We start from the raw sequence: 14235 nt of genomic DNA on the forward strand, positions 1-14235 counted from the left end.
TACAGCATCCAACGCCCTGGGCACCACCACCAGCAACGTGGTGCCACTCTCCATCCGCTGTGAGTGCCTGTCCTCCCACTGTGCTTAGTCCCTACTTCTTAATTGTTTTATTTCGTTTCGTGCTTATGTTTGTTGAGTATGTTTGATTTGTTTGTAAAGCTTTATATTCTCTCTCTCTCTCTCTCTCTCTCTCTCTCTCTCTCTCTCTCTCTCTCTCTCTCTCTCTCTCTCTCTCTCTCTCTCTCTCTCTCTCTCTCTCTCTCTCTCTCTCTCTCTCTCTCTCTCTCTCTCTCTCTCTCTCTCTTCAGTCAAACAATAACAACAATACCAACTTCATATTGCATCAAAATCTCATGACACTAAAGCAAACAGCCTGTCAGTCCATTGGTGGTCACGCGTCACCTGTTTGAGCTCACCTGTTAGTGAAGTGACCTCGTAATTAGACTGTACATAACTGACTTTAGGCTGGTCATTAGTGGCGGGTGTCGAGGGTCATTTGCCCGCTCAGTGTTGTGTGAGATTTTAATGATAACTGATGGTTGGTCTGATTAGATAGATGTTTGTGTGTCCCTCAGATCCTTCCATGTCTTTCATATCCCCCTCCAACTCTTTTTTTTTTTTTCTGCCACGTTTCTCTATTCGCTCATCTATTTTTCAAGTCTGCTGCATCTGTTTACCTCTTTTGTCCCGTCGTCTTCCTTCCAGACCACATTGACATTACGTTTTGCAGTAAGGAAGGGTATAAGCCTCTTTCCTCTTTCCTTTCAGTACCTTTACATTACATTTTCTTCTCTACCTTCACGCTTTCACGCTCTCTTACCGCGTATCCTTTCAACACCTACCTTCACCACTTCACACCTTTACGCTCTCTCTCGTCTCCGCCCAGATCTCCCGGTGTGCAGAGACGGGCCGCAGACGGTGGCAGTGGCGGAGGGGGAGGACGTGCGCCTCACCTGCCGGGTTGACGCGCAGCCTGATGAGAACCTGCGCTTCACCTGGTACTTCAACAACACCCTGGACACAGTGGAGGTGGAGGGGCACCGCGTGGAGGTCAGGAAGGGACGCAGTTTCCTCGACTACACCCCGAGGCAAGTGTGTGTGTGTGTATGTATATGTGTGTGTGTGTGTGTGAGAGAGAGAGAGAGAGAGAGAGAGAGAGAGAGAGAGAGAAGATGAAGGGAAAGAGGAGGGATGAAGGGCAACAATTTGAAGGACAACGTGTCTTAAATATTGCTCTATGTTTCTATTCTTTTCTTTTCTTTTTTTTATTTTGAAGAATGAAATGTACTTAATATTCTTGCTTCATCTCTGCTTATGTCCATGCTAACCATTCCTCCCCACACTGCCCTGGCTGTTAATAGGTGACCATGGCAGTGGCAGGGATTAATGTCTCCTCATCCCCTCCTCCTTCAGGTCTGCGCGGGACTATGGCACCCTCTCCTGCTGGGCCATGAACATCGTGGGCACCCAAGCAGACCCCTGCCGCTTCACCGTGGTCGAGGCGGGTGAGTAGTAGTAGCAATAGTAGTAGTGGTGGTGGTGGTGGTGGTGGTGATTGTGTGTAGTAGTAGTAGTAGTAGTAGTAATAATGAGTAGTTGGAAGAGGAGGGGGAGGAGGAGGAGGAGGAGGAGGAGGAGGAGGATATTGATGTTGGTACACTTACGTGAACGAATCCCTCCTCTCTCTCTCTCTCTCTCTCTCTCTCTCTCTCTCTCTCTCTCTCTCTCTCTCTCTCTCTCTCTCTCTCTCTCTCTCTCTCTCTCTCTCTCTCTCTCTCTCTCTCTCTCTCTCTCTCTCTCTCTCTCTCTCTCTAACTCTTTCACCACATAACTTTCAAAAGCACAAAAATCGCTACTAAGAATCCTCCTCAGTTTTGTAGTCCGTGACACCTCCTCCTCCTCCTCCTCCTCCTCCTCCTCCTCCTCCTCCTCCTCCTCCTCCTCCTGCTATTTACTCATATATCCTCGTCGTTTTGGCGCCATACTATCATTTACCCAGCTATTTATCTATCTATCTATGAGTCTACCTGTTCTACTTACCTATACCTTACTTACCTACCCACTCATGTATCAATAAATCAGTCCTTTTCTCCCTTTCCCCTCCCCACACCCACCCCAGGCCCTCCGGAACGAGTAGCCAACTGCGTGCTGGTGAATCTGACAGTAGGAACGCTGGAGGTGGGGTGCACGCCGGGAAATGACGGGGGCCTGCCTCAGTACTTCGTGGCGCGCGTGTACACCTCTCCCACACACATCCTGCTGGCTACCCTTCAGGAGCAGGAGCCGAGGTTCCATGTGGGAGGCCTCACACCGGGACAGGACTACCTCATCACCATCACAGCGGTCAATGCCAAGGGCGCGAGTGAGCCTGAGGAAATCGACGCCATTAGACTGAAGGTGAGGAAGCTTTGGTGGTGTATTGTGGTGTGGTGTAAGGGTGGTATTGTGGTGTGGTGTAAGGGTGGTGTTGTTGTGTGGTGTTGCATTTTTATCTGTTGTTTTTCGTTGTTTGGATTTTCGTGTACTTGTGTGTTTCCTATCTAATGGTTTTCTTGTTTCTTTTCGTGGTGTAGTTGTGTTTGGTGGTCTCTCTCTCTCTCTCTCTCTCTCTCTCTCTCTCTCTCTCTCTCTCTCTCTCTCTCTCTCTCTCTCTCTCTCTCTCTCTCTCTCTCTCTCTCTCTCTCTCTCTCTCTCTCTCTCTCTCTCTCTTCTCATTAATTCCATCTTGAGTCACAATCATCTAATGAGTTAACTTACCTTTGTCGTTTTGAATAATACAACTTAACCTTCAAATGTTTCTAGGGCACTTCAGTTCCTGTGTGTGTGTGTGTGTTCACTGTTCACTGTTTGATCTGCTGCAGTCTCTGACGAGACAGCCGGACGTTACCCTACGGAGCGAGCTCAGAGCTCATTATTTCCGATCTTTGGATAGGCCTGAGACCAGGCACACACCACACACCGGGACAACAAGGTCACAACTATTCGATGTGTGTGTGTGTGTGTGTGTGTGTGTGTGTGTGTGTTTACTTTGTCATAGTGTGCAGAAATTCACGCTTCCCTTTCTCTGTCTTTGCTTTTGTTTGATTCTGTTCCCTGTCATGTTCTCTCCATTTCCTTCTCCTCCTCCCTCCTTTCCTATCTTTCTCTGTGTTTCTCTTCTTCACTCTATTTATTCATTCACGTCACTTTTCTTCAATTACTCTTGTGTGTGAGGGGGAAGGTCTCTCTCTCTCTCTCTCTCTCTCTCTCTCTCTCTCTCTCTCTCTCTCTCTCTCTCTCTCTCTCTCTCTCTCTCTCTCTCTCTCTCTCTCTCTCTCTCTCTCTCTCTCTCTCTCTCTCTCTCTCTCTCTCTCTCTCTCTCTCTCTCTCTCTCTCTCCCTGTCCTTCGTTATGTTTCCCAGCTTGTTACATTTCTTGCTTTCACCATACGTCATCACTATCTCCTCCTCCTCCTCCTCCTCCTCTGTACCTGTAAGTCTTTTTTAGTATCATATCCTTTTTTGGATAACAGAATTTCTATCCCTCCGTACTTCCTTCCGTCATTAAAGCGCCACGTCTCTCTCTTTCCCTTTCACGTCATTTCATTGTTCCTCTCTCATCCCTCCTCACGTCATCCTCTTTATCTTCTCCTTCCAGTACATCCATCTTACTGCTTTAAACACCATGATTATACTCTCTCTCTCTCTCTCTCTCTCTCTCTCTCTCTCTCTCTCTCTCTCTCTCTCTCTCAAGTATGATTTTCCCAGCTACTCTTTCCACTTTTCTTACTTCCTCTAGTCTTTTTATGACCATTTCATACGAGAGAGCATACGGTGAAGTGTGTGTGTGTGTGTGTGTGTGTGTGTGTGTGTGTGTGTGTGTGTGTGTGTGTGTGTGTGTTTAGTGAACACCTGTAAATGGTAATGTAAAGTACTGTAGAAAAGCTATGCCCTTGTCATCGAGAGAGAGAGAGAGAGAGAGAGAGAGAGAGAGAGTTATCGTTTAAGTGTTTTGCCTGTGTTTCTTGCGTGTCTTAACCTCTGGGTAGCGGTGCAGAGGGACACAGTGGTGGGGCAGGTGCAGTGGATCGGCCGGTGGTGCAGCATGGCAGGTGACAGGGGGCAGCGGGAAGAGTAGGGGGATGTCGGATGCAGAAAACCAAATTTCTCTCGTAACGCAATCAGCTGAATCTCATCCAGTGGAGCCAAACTTCATCAGTTCTACCTCTCTGGGTGCAGCGGACGGCTCCTCCCTCCCTGCCTGCCTGCATGTTTGTCTGTATGTCTGTCTGCTTGCTTGCCTTCCTCCCTACTTGCCTGCCTGCCTACCTGTCTGTTTGCTTGCTTGCCTGCCTGTCTGCCTACCTGTCTGTTTGCATGCCTGCCTGCCTGCCTGCCTGTCTGTCTGCCTGCTTGCTTGCCTCCCTCCCTGCATTCCTTCCTTCCTGCCTGCATGTTAGCACCTGTCCGCTCTCCTTAGCTAAGGGTCATGTTTTTGCTGTTGCTGCTATTGCTATTACCATTACTACTATCATTACTGCTACTGTTACTGCTATTGTTATTACTGGCCGTTTTCTTCTCCAGTACTTGACAATAATCCTCTGAATGCGGTGGCTGCCTTGTACTCTTACTTAGCCTGCGAACTTTTTTTTATGTTATAGCCTACAGCGTCTGTAGGCATACTTGAAGAGTATATGCGGGAAGAGCTGTTAAGCTTCCGCCCATTATTGGCGCAGGCAATTTTGTTTATATCACCACCCAAACGCATCTTTTTGGTGTAACCACCTAGAACCTGGGTATCATGATGACATGCAAGTAACTTTAAACCACTCTACAAATAGCATACCTTCAAAGTGGTATGTGGTCGGATTCGAACCTACGCGTGGACGTTTGCTGGATCCCATGCTCACCACCTTTTCCACTACACCACCGCCTCCCTGCATGGTAGTGTGACTCAGGTTCATTGAGCTACGTGTTGTGATTCGTACACTTCTCAGTCTAAAAGTATCTAGTTTCGCATGATTTTGAGTTTAGATATACTGGTTTACTTTGCTCCAAGCAGCTTCCAAATTTTTCGAGGGTTAATGAATCATATAGCGCGTAAATAAACTGCCATGTTGCCTCAGCCTCTTAGTCTCTCTTGCCTTGGTGAGTGCCTTGCCTGCTGCCGCTAATTAATAGTACGGATTTGAACGTCCCTTCGTCATTAGTACAAACATTCCCCCGTGAATGAAGTCCTCGCAGTCCTGGCAGTCCTCGTAACCCTTATTGCAAGTATGATGATGATGCTACGCTGAGAAATAATGACATTTCCGTCGTGAATTATGTAAATGAACACGATTTAGTCTCCTGCGTGATGCATTTGATGTTTGCAAAAGGGAAACGTGTGGAAATGTAGATCAGGGATTTTTAGAATTTGAGGTTAAGAATTCTCCTCCTCTTTCTCCTCCTCCTCTTCCTCCTCCCCCTCTTCCTCCTCCCCCTCCTCCTCCTCCTCCTCCTTCTCCTCCTCCTCCTTCTCCTCCTCCTCCTCCTCCTCCTCCTCCTCCTCCTCCTCCTCCTCCTCCTCCTCCTCTTTCTCTTCCTCCTCCTCCTCCTCCTCCTCCTCCTCCTCCTCCGTCGTGGCAGTGAGTGTTGTAGTGTTGCCGCAGGAGGAAGAGGATAAGGTTAGCAAAACGTGGCTATTTCGTCCTCCTCCTCGCAGCTCACGAACCGTTCATGTCGTGTTGATGAAAACATAATGTACTTTCTTGTATCAGAATAGAATAAAAGATACCACGTGTGTGTGTGTGTGTGTGTGTGTGTGTGTGTGTGTGTGTGTGTGTGTGTGTGTGTGTGTGTGTGTCAGAAGCAGCCCGATATGGTTCATTACAAAGACAAAATCCATTCCATCGTACTCAATTGCTCACGTGATTTTTTTTCCTTTTTGTTGTTTTTTGCATCTTTTTGTCTTATATTTTTTTTGATGGTGCGGTTCTGTTAGTGTTATTGTTGTTGTTGGTCCTTCTTCTTCTTTTCATCATCATCATCATCTTCTTCTTCTTCTTCTTCTTCTTCTTCTTCTTCTTCTTCTTCTTCTTCTTTCTTCTAAATAAAAGCTAAATATATTGACACCCCCCCACACACACACAGGTTACTAATCGAGACATCTTTCGTTCATTTCTATCTAGGTTGCGGAGAAGCGTATGGGTGACGTATCCTCGCCGCCCGTGTCTCCCCTCGTGGGCGTGTTCCTGGGGCTTGTGGGCGGCTTCGTGTTGCTTCTCCTTGCCGGCATCCTCCTTACCCGCGCCCGTTCCAGCAAGTGAGTATCTACAATGTGTGTTTATTTCGTTTGCTTTCGTTGTAATTGCTGTCTGTGTTTTATTTGCATTGGTTTCTATCTTTTAATTCACTTTGGTTTACTGACTTGCTAAGAATTTTTTACATTCAAGCTCATTCTGTCCGTCTCACTAATGCAAGAGTGAGCCTGTACCTTCACTCTCTCATTCCTTGCTGGTGAACTCTTCATCTGTTAGTGATTTTTGTCCTTATTATGACCTGTGATGGGAACAGTGACATAACTTTTTTTTTCTTTACCTTTCTCTACATAAAAAAGAAGAATTTCCTTTAATTTAATTGATTTTCTGTTCTGTCTCCGTTGATAAAGATGTTCATTGTTTTATATATTTACTTTATTTTTATTCTCTTCTGGTTATTCTATTTTTTTTTTTTTTTTTGTCTATGTGTTAGGAATGGTTTCGTTAGTTATTTTCATTCTTTTTTTTTTTTGTGTGTGTATGTGTTTGTTCGTGCTCTGTTAGATATATATATATATTTTTTTTTTCAGTATTAGTAGAAAGAACAAAATACTTCTGCTTTTGTTATTTTCAGCCGCTGCTTTTGTGTTATTTAAAATTTGTTCCTCTGTTTCATATATCTGCCATGCTTCTATATCCGCCTTTTCGTGTTTGCAATAATTATTTTCTCTTCGTTCAATGCAGTACCTTTAAATTGCGAAGATAGATTGGAACACACACACACACACACACACACACACACACACACACACACACACACACACACACACACACACACACACACACACACACACACACACACACACAGCACCACCATTTCCTATCTACTGACCAACCTGTGCTCTTTTTTTACAGTAGGTGCGCGTGTCTGCGGCAGCGGGACCGAGGGGCTGGCGAGTCTGGCAGTACCTCCGCCTCGTCAAAGAAAGGAGTGGGTGGGCGTGGCATCTCCTCCCCATGCGACGACCCAGACGACGAGGACGATGACGAGGACGGGCCTGACGTGGTGAAAACTGCAAACGGTAAGTAGACAGAATTGTTAGTAATGGCGTGTGTGAGAGTAGGAAGTGAGGAGTAAAAGATTAGAGGTCGTATGGTCGTGTCCCGCTTGCGTGCTGTGTTTTGCTGTGAAGAGAAGTCGTAGGAGGTGGCTCAGTGCTAGAGAGTCGTTTTGGCGTCCTTGGAGCGGGTCATTTCAGTCGTTCTAGTCGTTCCGGGTCCTTTTAGGTCGTTTCGGGACGTTTCAGCTTCTCCCGGGCACCGTTTTCTTTCCCATCGAAGTAGTAGGCTGAAATTTCCCGGCGGAGCTTTTCCTTCCAATGTGTGCTGCTGCCTCCGCCGCTGCTGCCGTTGCTGCTGCTGGTTTGCTATCCAGCCTTCATGTTGGGACGCCAGGACGGGTGGTGGACTGTTTGCTGTACGAGTTGATGTTTTTTAAGTAGAAATTAACAGATAGTGATGAATAGATATTAAACACTAGAAAGGCAGAAGTTTAGGAGAAAGTGTAATTAATACTGGTTGACTCTGACTAGGAATAGAAATGTGATATTGTTCTCACACTGAAATAGAAAAGTTTATCATACTACACCGTTCATACAGTGAAGAAAGAAAGGAAAGAAACTTATAACCTGGATATATTGTATTTTAAATCTCATTACTAACCCACTGACAAAACCGAGACTTCGGAGTGAATGCAATGTATGAGGAGGAACCCGGATATCGAACGAAGCGAGATCTGATGACGTGTAAGATTAAGTAGATTTGAAAATGCATCTCCGCGCTCCACTGAAACAAGAAAAAGAATCGAGGTGAAAGTGAATATAAAAACAAGCCCGGTTCTTTCGTATGCTTGGAAAGGGAATTGGATCAGTGTCAGTGTCTTGATGTACGATGCATAGGAGGTCTTGTCTGAAAAAGAAAAGTTTTGGCATTGCTAAGAATAAAACAAAGGGATAGATAGTTTGGTTGACACTTTCGGAACAGTCTCCTCGCATCCAGAAAAAAAAGTGTGAGTGTTATAGTCTGATTGATTTCTCTATGATTTTAGTGGGACAGCTCGAAGTAGCAGCAGCAATGTAATGAATTCTCTGTGACAAGTTTGTTCTTCCTGCTCCATTTTTATTTAAGATTATTGACCACTGTGAAGAGAATGTGTGTGTGTGTGTGTGTGTGTGTGTGTGTGTGTGTGTGTGTTTGTGTTTGTTTGTCCAATAAGGTTAATAAATTACTATCCTTCTCAATTAACCAACAACGTGTTTCTATAGACATTTAAGCAGGTTAATTAAAGGCAGGCAGGCAAGCAAAGCACACACACACACACACACACACACACACACACACACACACACACACACACACACACACACACACTTATTCCTTATTCTTTCTAGTCTTGTGTGTGTGTGTGTGTGTGTGTGTGTGTGTGTGTGTGTGTGTGTGTGTGTGTGTGTGTGTGTGTGTGTGTGTGTGTGTGTGTGTGTGTGTGTGTGTGTGTGTGTGTGTGTGTGTAGAAGTCACTCTGTACATAGGTGTATCAATTCCTGTTCTTTCAAGTCTAATAGTGAACAAAAGGAGCAGGAAGATTAGAATTTTTACCACCTCCACGCTTGTCCTCGCCTTGTCTTCATCCTTGACACGTGCTTTGCTATGCAGTGTTGTGTGCGGTGGACTGGCAGTGGTGCTGGTGGTGGCGGTATTTGTCTATCCGCTGTCCGTCTGTCAGTGTCCATGGCAAGTTGTGTTATGCTTCAGGTTCAGCAAGGTGGTGGAGGTCGTGTTGGTGGTGGTGGTGGTGTATGTAGTAGTGGTGTTCATGTCAGTTCTTGGTCCTAACTCTGATTTTTTGGTGCATTGGTAGGAGGAGGGAAAGACAGTTTTATCTTTTTTGTTTTATTGTTGTTTTTGAGTGTGTGATTACGTTATGAATTTGTGGGTTTTTTTAATAGGGATATTTCATGGATTTTTAGCTTTCAATGTGATAGTATGATTCTTATCACCCCAGGTTTATGTATTGGCAACAGATGGTTTTTGGAAGCAATCTGTAATATTAGGAGAAACTACATGCCCTATTAGGAAATTAGATGCCCTATTAAGAAACTAGATGCCCCATTAAGAAATTAGATATCTCATTAAAAAACCTGATGCCCCATTAAAAAACAGATACCCTATTATGAAACAAGATACCCCATTATGAAACTCCTCAAAAAATTAAAGTGAATTTTCTAGTTTCTTTTTATTTACCTGATCATCTTATTTTATTTATCTTTTTCTTTGCCCTTGGTACCAGTAATGATTTTTTTTTCTTTATCTCATTTCATTATACATTCATTTATTCAGTTGGTTAGTTATTATTTCCATCAGACGATTAAGGAGACACATGTAGCAGTAAAAGTGTAGAGAGGAGCTTTCGTCCCTATCATCACCCCATCCACTACCTCTCACTTCAAACTGGACACTACACCCTATCATAAACAGCCTCGATAGAACTGTGTATATGTCTTATTTTGTCCCTTTCTCTTCCTTTGTACTCTTTCCGTCCCCTACTCCACCCCCCCTCGCCTCCCCGTAAAAATCATTGTCTTAATTCATGTTTTCTCTTTCACCACAGAGACGGCGCAGCTCTTAGAGGGTCAGAAGTGTCCGGAAATCATCCCAGCCCGGCGCCCACAAACCTACACCCACACTACGGTGAGTCCCCAGCGGCATGACAGACACACAGGCAGACAGAAAATCAGAATCTTCTCCCACGCACACAAAGTTTCAATGAGCGTTAGGATGAGAGAGAGAGAGAGAGAGAGAGAGAGAGAGAGAGAGAGAGAGAGAGAGAGAGAGATGCCTTTAATAACTCTCAACAGACAACACTAAAGCTACAATAATACCACTTGCTACCCACTTACTCTCCTCCCTCTTTCCTTCCCTCACTCTCTCCGTCTCAATCTTCCTCTCACAAGTAACACATATTCACTCCCTTTCTCTCTCTCCCTCCCTTACAGGTACTAAGTCAAGCCAGCACAAAGGAAGGCTCGCAGTTGGCGCCAAACGGGACGGGCGGGAGGGGGCTGTTTAGGGACGCCGGCAGCCCCCACCACCTGGCACAAGATGAAAGCTTTGTGTAACCCCAACTCTCCAATGCACCCCACCAAGCCCCACCCCACTGTATCCCGCCCCGCAGTGCCCCGCCGCTCATACATATCTGCCAGTGCCCAAGGATAACTAAAGGACACCTGGGGACTTCCGGATACATGCTAATTGTTCTTCTGTCTCACCTAGCTCACGTGGCGCCCTCTGTTCATTGCCGTGCCGCTTCTTTATCTGAAAACGTGCACTGGTGGAAAAAGACTGGAGAGGAAAAGGTGGCTGAAGAGTTAAAAGACGGAAAAGTGAGGGAAATGTAAAGCGATCCAGTCAGTCAGTCAAGGAGTCGGTCTGTGGAATTGTTAGTGAAGATGGATGGAAAGGATGGATGGAGGGAAGAATCTGCGTCACTCCAGCCAGCTCTCTTTCCCTCTCTGTCTCTCAAGATGTGATGATGTCTCGTGTGCTGGCTGAAAATCTGCTCCCCTTCTTCACTTCTGCTTGGCTGTCTGCAATTTTTTTCTCCTGTTTCGGATTTTTTTTTTTTTTTTTTTTTTTTACTCCTGCTGTTTGTTAAGTTCAGGTGAGTTTGTGTTGTTTTTCCCGTTTTCTTTTGTTTTCTATTATGTTTTTGTTTCGTATTTTTGACATTTGTTATTCTTTTTTTTCAGTTTTCTCTCTCTCTCTCTCTCTCTCTCTCTCTCTCTCTCTCTCTCTCTCTCTCTCTCTCTCTCTCTCTCTCTCTCTCTCTCTCTCTCTCTCTCTCTCTCTCTCTCTCTCTCTCTCTCTCTCTCTCATTCATGTTAATGGTTGTATACACACACACACACACACACACACACACACATTTATTTTCTTACCTTTTGCATGTATAATGTTTTAAATTATTTTAATTCGAGTGGTCTGCCGTTGAGATGCGCACAAGTTGTCAGAGCGAAACTAGAATAAGCAAGTGAAAATAGGAACTGCCGATGGCCTTGAAAGTAAACGTAGAAATGCTGAACAAGCTCACATGTATTTGAAAAAAGAGAATTTCTGAAAGGTTTATTTTTCTGACGTTCGAATGACTTTGTGAAACAAGAAACTTTTTTTTTTTTTTTTGAGCATCTGTCACGCCATGTTTGAGAAGTACTTATAAGAAGCCTTGATTGTATACAAGGACGCATTGTTTTTATATTTGTGTTTGTGATGCGACGGGCGAGGAAATTAAAAATTGAGAAAAATGGAGAAAAAGGTCATCCACTCACCACTGTCACCGTCATCACTATCACTGCTGTCACCATCACTGCTCTCCTCGCCTCCGCCTGGCTGGATGGGATGACCTCCGCACTGTGTTTTTGCTCCAGAAACACAAACAACTAACTTTGGTGGAAGTTTGTCAGCTGTTACGTGGCGGGGAAAGGGATGAGGAGAGGGAGGGAGGGAGAGAGGGAGAGGTGAGAGGGACGGTGCTATCCTTTGCTTGCAGGCCACCTCGCCGCCCTCCACTGGCAGTTCTCACTTTAGACATTGTTTTTTCTTCCATTTTTTTTAACCATTTTTCTTCTACCTTCCATATTTTCTGTGTTAAATGTAGTTTTCTTCTTAGCTAGTTACTTAATTAATGTTCGCTACTCTCTTACCTTTCCTGCAATCTGCTTTTGAAGATCGCACAATTTTCTATTCATAATAATGAAAACTGCTTTTCTTTCGTGTCTGTGTTTAATAGCTTTCTTTTTACTACTTATATACACTTCCCATTCGTCCACCGCTAGGCTCTTCCCCTGCCTGACCCGCCCCCCTAAGCTGCTTCACTCCTGCAGCCACCAAGACAATTAATTCACACCTTGCTCGATAACTGTGCTTTTCTGAGTGTTCTGTGGTGGAGGGTATTGGCAGTTAATTGAGGGAGGCGCAGGGAACGCTGGCGGGTGTTTGGAGGTGTTGTGTTGCTCAGGGCGGCGAGGCAACAGTCAACACAGCCAAGGACTACAACCAAACATCCGCGTCTCTGTGTGTTGGTCAGTGTGTGTTGAGGACGTGCACACCGCAGCGTCAAGTCCAGGCTTGGAGAGGCAAAGGTTTGATGTCACTGGGACGCTCTGTGATTCTCTCCCCGCCCGCCAAGAGGACCTGTTGAGGGCGCCAGTATGTAGACGTGGCGGCGCGGCGGGCAGCACGTCTTGGCTGTAAATATTGTATGTTATTCTGTAAATGATGCCTTGACTAGTCGACGGTAGATCCACATCATAGGTTTTGTATGGACTCGGTGGTACGTCTAGTTTTATATACATAATACTATATGATCAAGTATGTTGTGAGAGGTTGGTGTCATGATTAAAAAAAAATCTATATATACATATCGTGTGAGAATCTGATGTACTGAATAGGTAAGAGAAATGTAACTGAATGTACATGTTATTCGTTGTAAATTTTTAATGGGATCTGTATCCTGCAATTTACCCAAATTCAGGTAAATCTACATATCTCGTCAGGTGAGAATGTCCCGAATCTAAAAGCTTAAAATCTTTCCCTTTATGAGTTGTCCCGGCGGTGCTTTCCCGGAAAATTTCTTTAGAAACAATATATATATATATATATATATATATATATATATATATATATATATATATATATATATATATATATATATATATATATATATATATATATATATATATATATATATATATATATATATATATATATATATATATATATATATATATATATATATATATATATATATATATATATATATATATATATATATATATATATATATATATATATATATATATATATATATATATATATATATATATATATATATATATATATATATATATATATATATATATATATATATATATATATATATATATATATATATATATATATATATATATATATATATATATATATATATATATATATATATATATATATATATATATATATATATATATATACACACACACACACACACACACACACACACACACACACACACACACACACACACCGCGTAGTGTAGTGGTTAGCACGCTCGACTCATAATCGAGAGGGCCGGGTTCGAGTCCCGGCGCGGCGAGGCAAATGGGCAAGCCTCTTAATGTGTAGCCCCTGTTCACCTAGCAGTAAATAGGTACGGGATGTAACTCGAGGGATTGTGGCCTCGCTTTCCCGGTGTGTGGAGTGTGTTGTGGTCTTAGTCCTACCCGAAGGTCGGTCTATGAGCTCTGAGCTCGCTCCATAATGGAGAAGACTGGTTGGGTGACCAGCAGGCGACCGAGGTGAATTACACACACACACACGTAGTGGAGTGATTGAAGGCTGGCCGGTGACGAGCAGCACCAGCATCACGACCACCACCACCACCACCACCACCACATCCCTTGCCACCACCAGTAATACCGCCACGACCACCACCGCCGTCGCCGCTCGTTAGTGTCCCGGGTCGGGTTCACTCAATCAAGGAATCGAGCTTCCACAACTTGTATGTAAAAGCAGCTTCGATTTTTGTCCATATAGATAAGTTTACCTGCTGAATGTTACAACTACAAGCCGTAAAGAGATATCCAATATAATCATTAATATAGTGGTCTCGTGTTGGCCGTCTGTCGCGGCGAGGACGGCCCGAGACCAGCGTTCCTCGGGGCGGTGACTCACGCAGCCACGGCACCGTGGCATCGCGGGGCGTCATGCAGGACTAAGTGTCCTAACCCATGACACCCATGGCAGTACCCTCGCCGCCTGGCACGCCCCGACCAGCGGCCACCGCGGCCCTCCAGCACAGCCCAGCCTGCGGAGCCTCGAGGTCAGCAAGCCTCCAAGCCACTCCGCTGGACCAAGGTTCTCGATAGTCACTAGGAGACTCATTTGTATGGGACGGTGGCGACTCG

General features: G+C 44.5%; 1 protein-coding gene across 2 annotated transcripts in view; it reads left to right on the forward strand.

Annotated features, from left to right (window-relative positions):
* Window positions 1-10949, forward strand: part of LOC123505789 (hemicentin-1-like) — a 157563-nt gene extending 146614 nt beyond the window's left edge. For both annotated transcript variants that reach the window (XM_045257481.1, XM_045257483.1), the window contains exons 10-17: window positions 1-59; window positions 887-1088; window positions 1414-1505; window positions 2120-2397; window positions 6149-6282; window positions 7133-7299; window positions 9885-9964; window positions 10270-10949. The exon at window positions 1-59 is cut by the window's left edge and continues 101 nt beyond it. In XM_045257481.1, coding sequence (XP_045113416.1) covers window positions 1-59; window positions 887-1088; window positions 1414-1505; window positions 2120-2397; window positions 6149-6282; window positions 7133-7299; window positions 9885-9964; window positions 10270-10392 — 1135 coding nt within the window. In that variant the 3' untranslated portion in view covers window positions 10393-10949. The remainder of the gene's footprint in view (window positions 60-886; window positions 1089-1413; window positions 1506-2119; window positions 2398-6148; window positions 6283-7132; window positions 7300-9884; window positions 9965-10269) is intronic.
* The last annotated feature ends 3286 nt before the right edge of the window (window positions 10950-14235 follow it).

This window comes from Portunus trituberculatus, chromosome 18 (genome assembly GCF_017591435.1).
Source record: "Portunus trituberculatus isolate SZX2019 chromosome 18, ASM1759143v1, whole genome shotgun sequence".
Lineage (NCBI taxonomy): Eukaryota > Metazoa > Arthropoda > Malacostraca > Decapoda > Portunidae > Portunus > Portunus trituberculatus.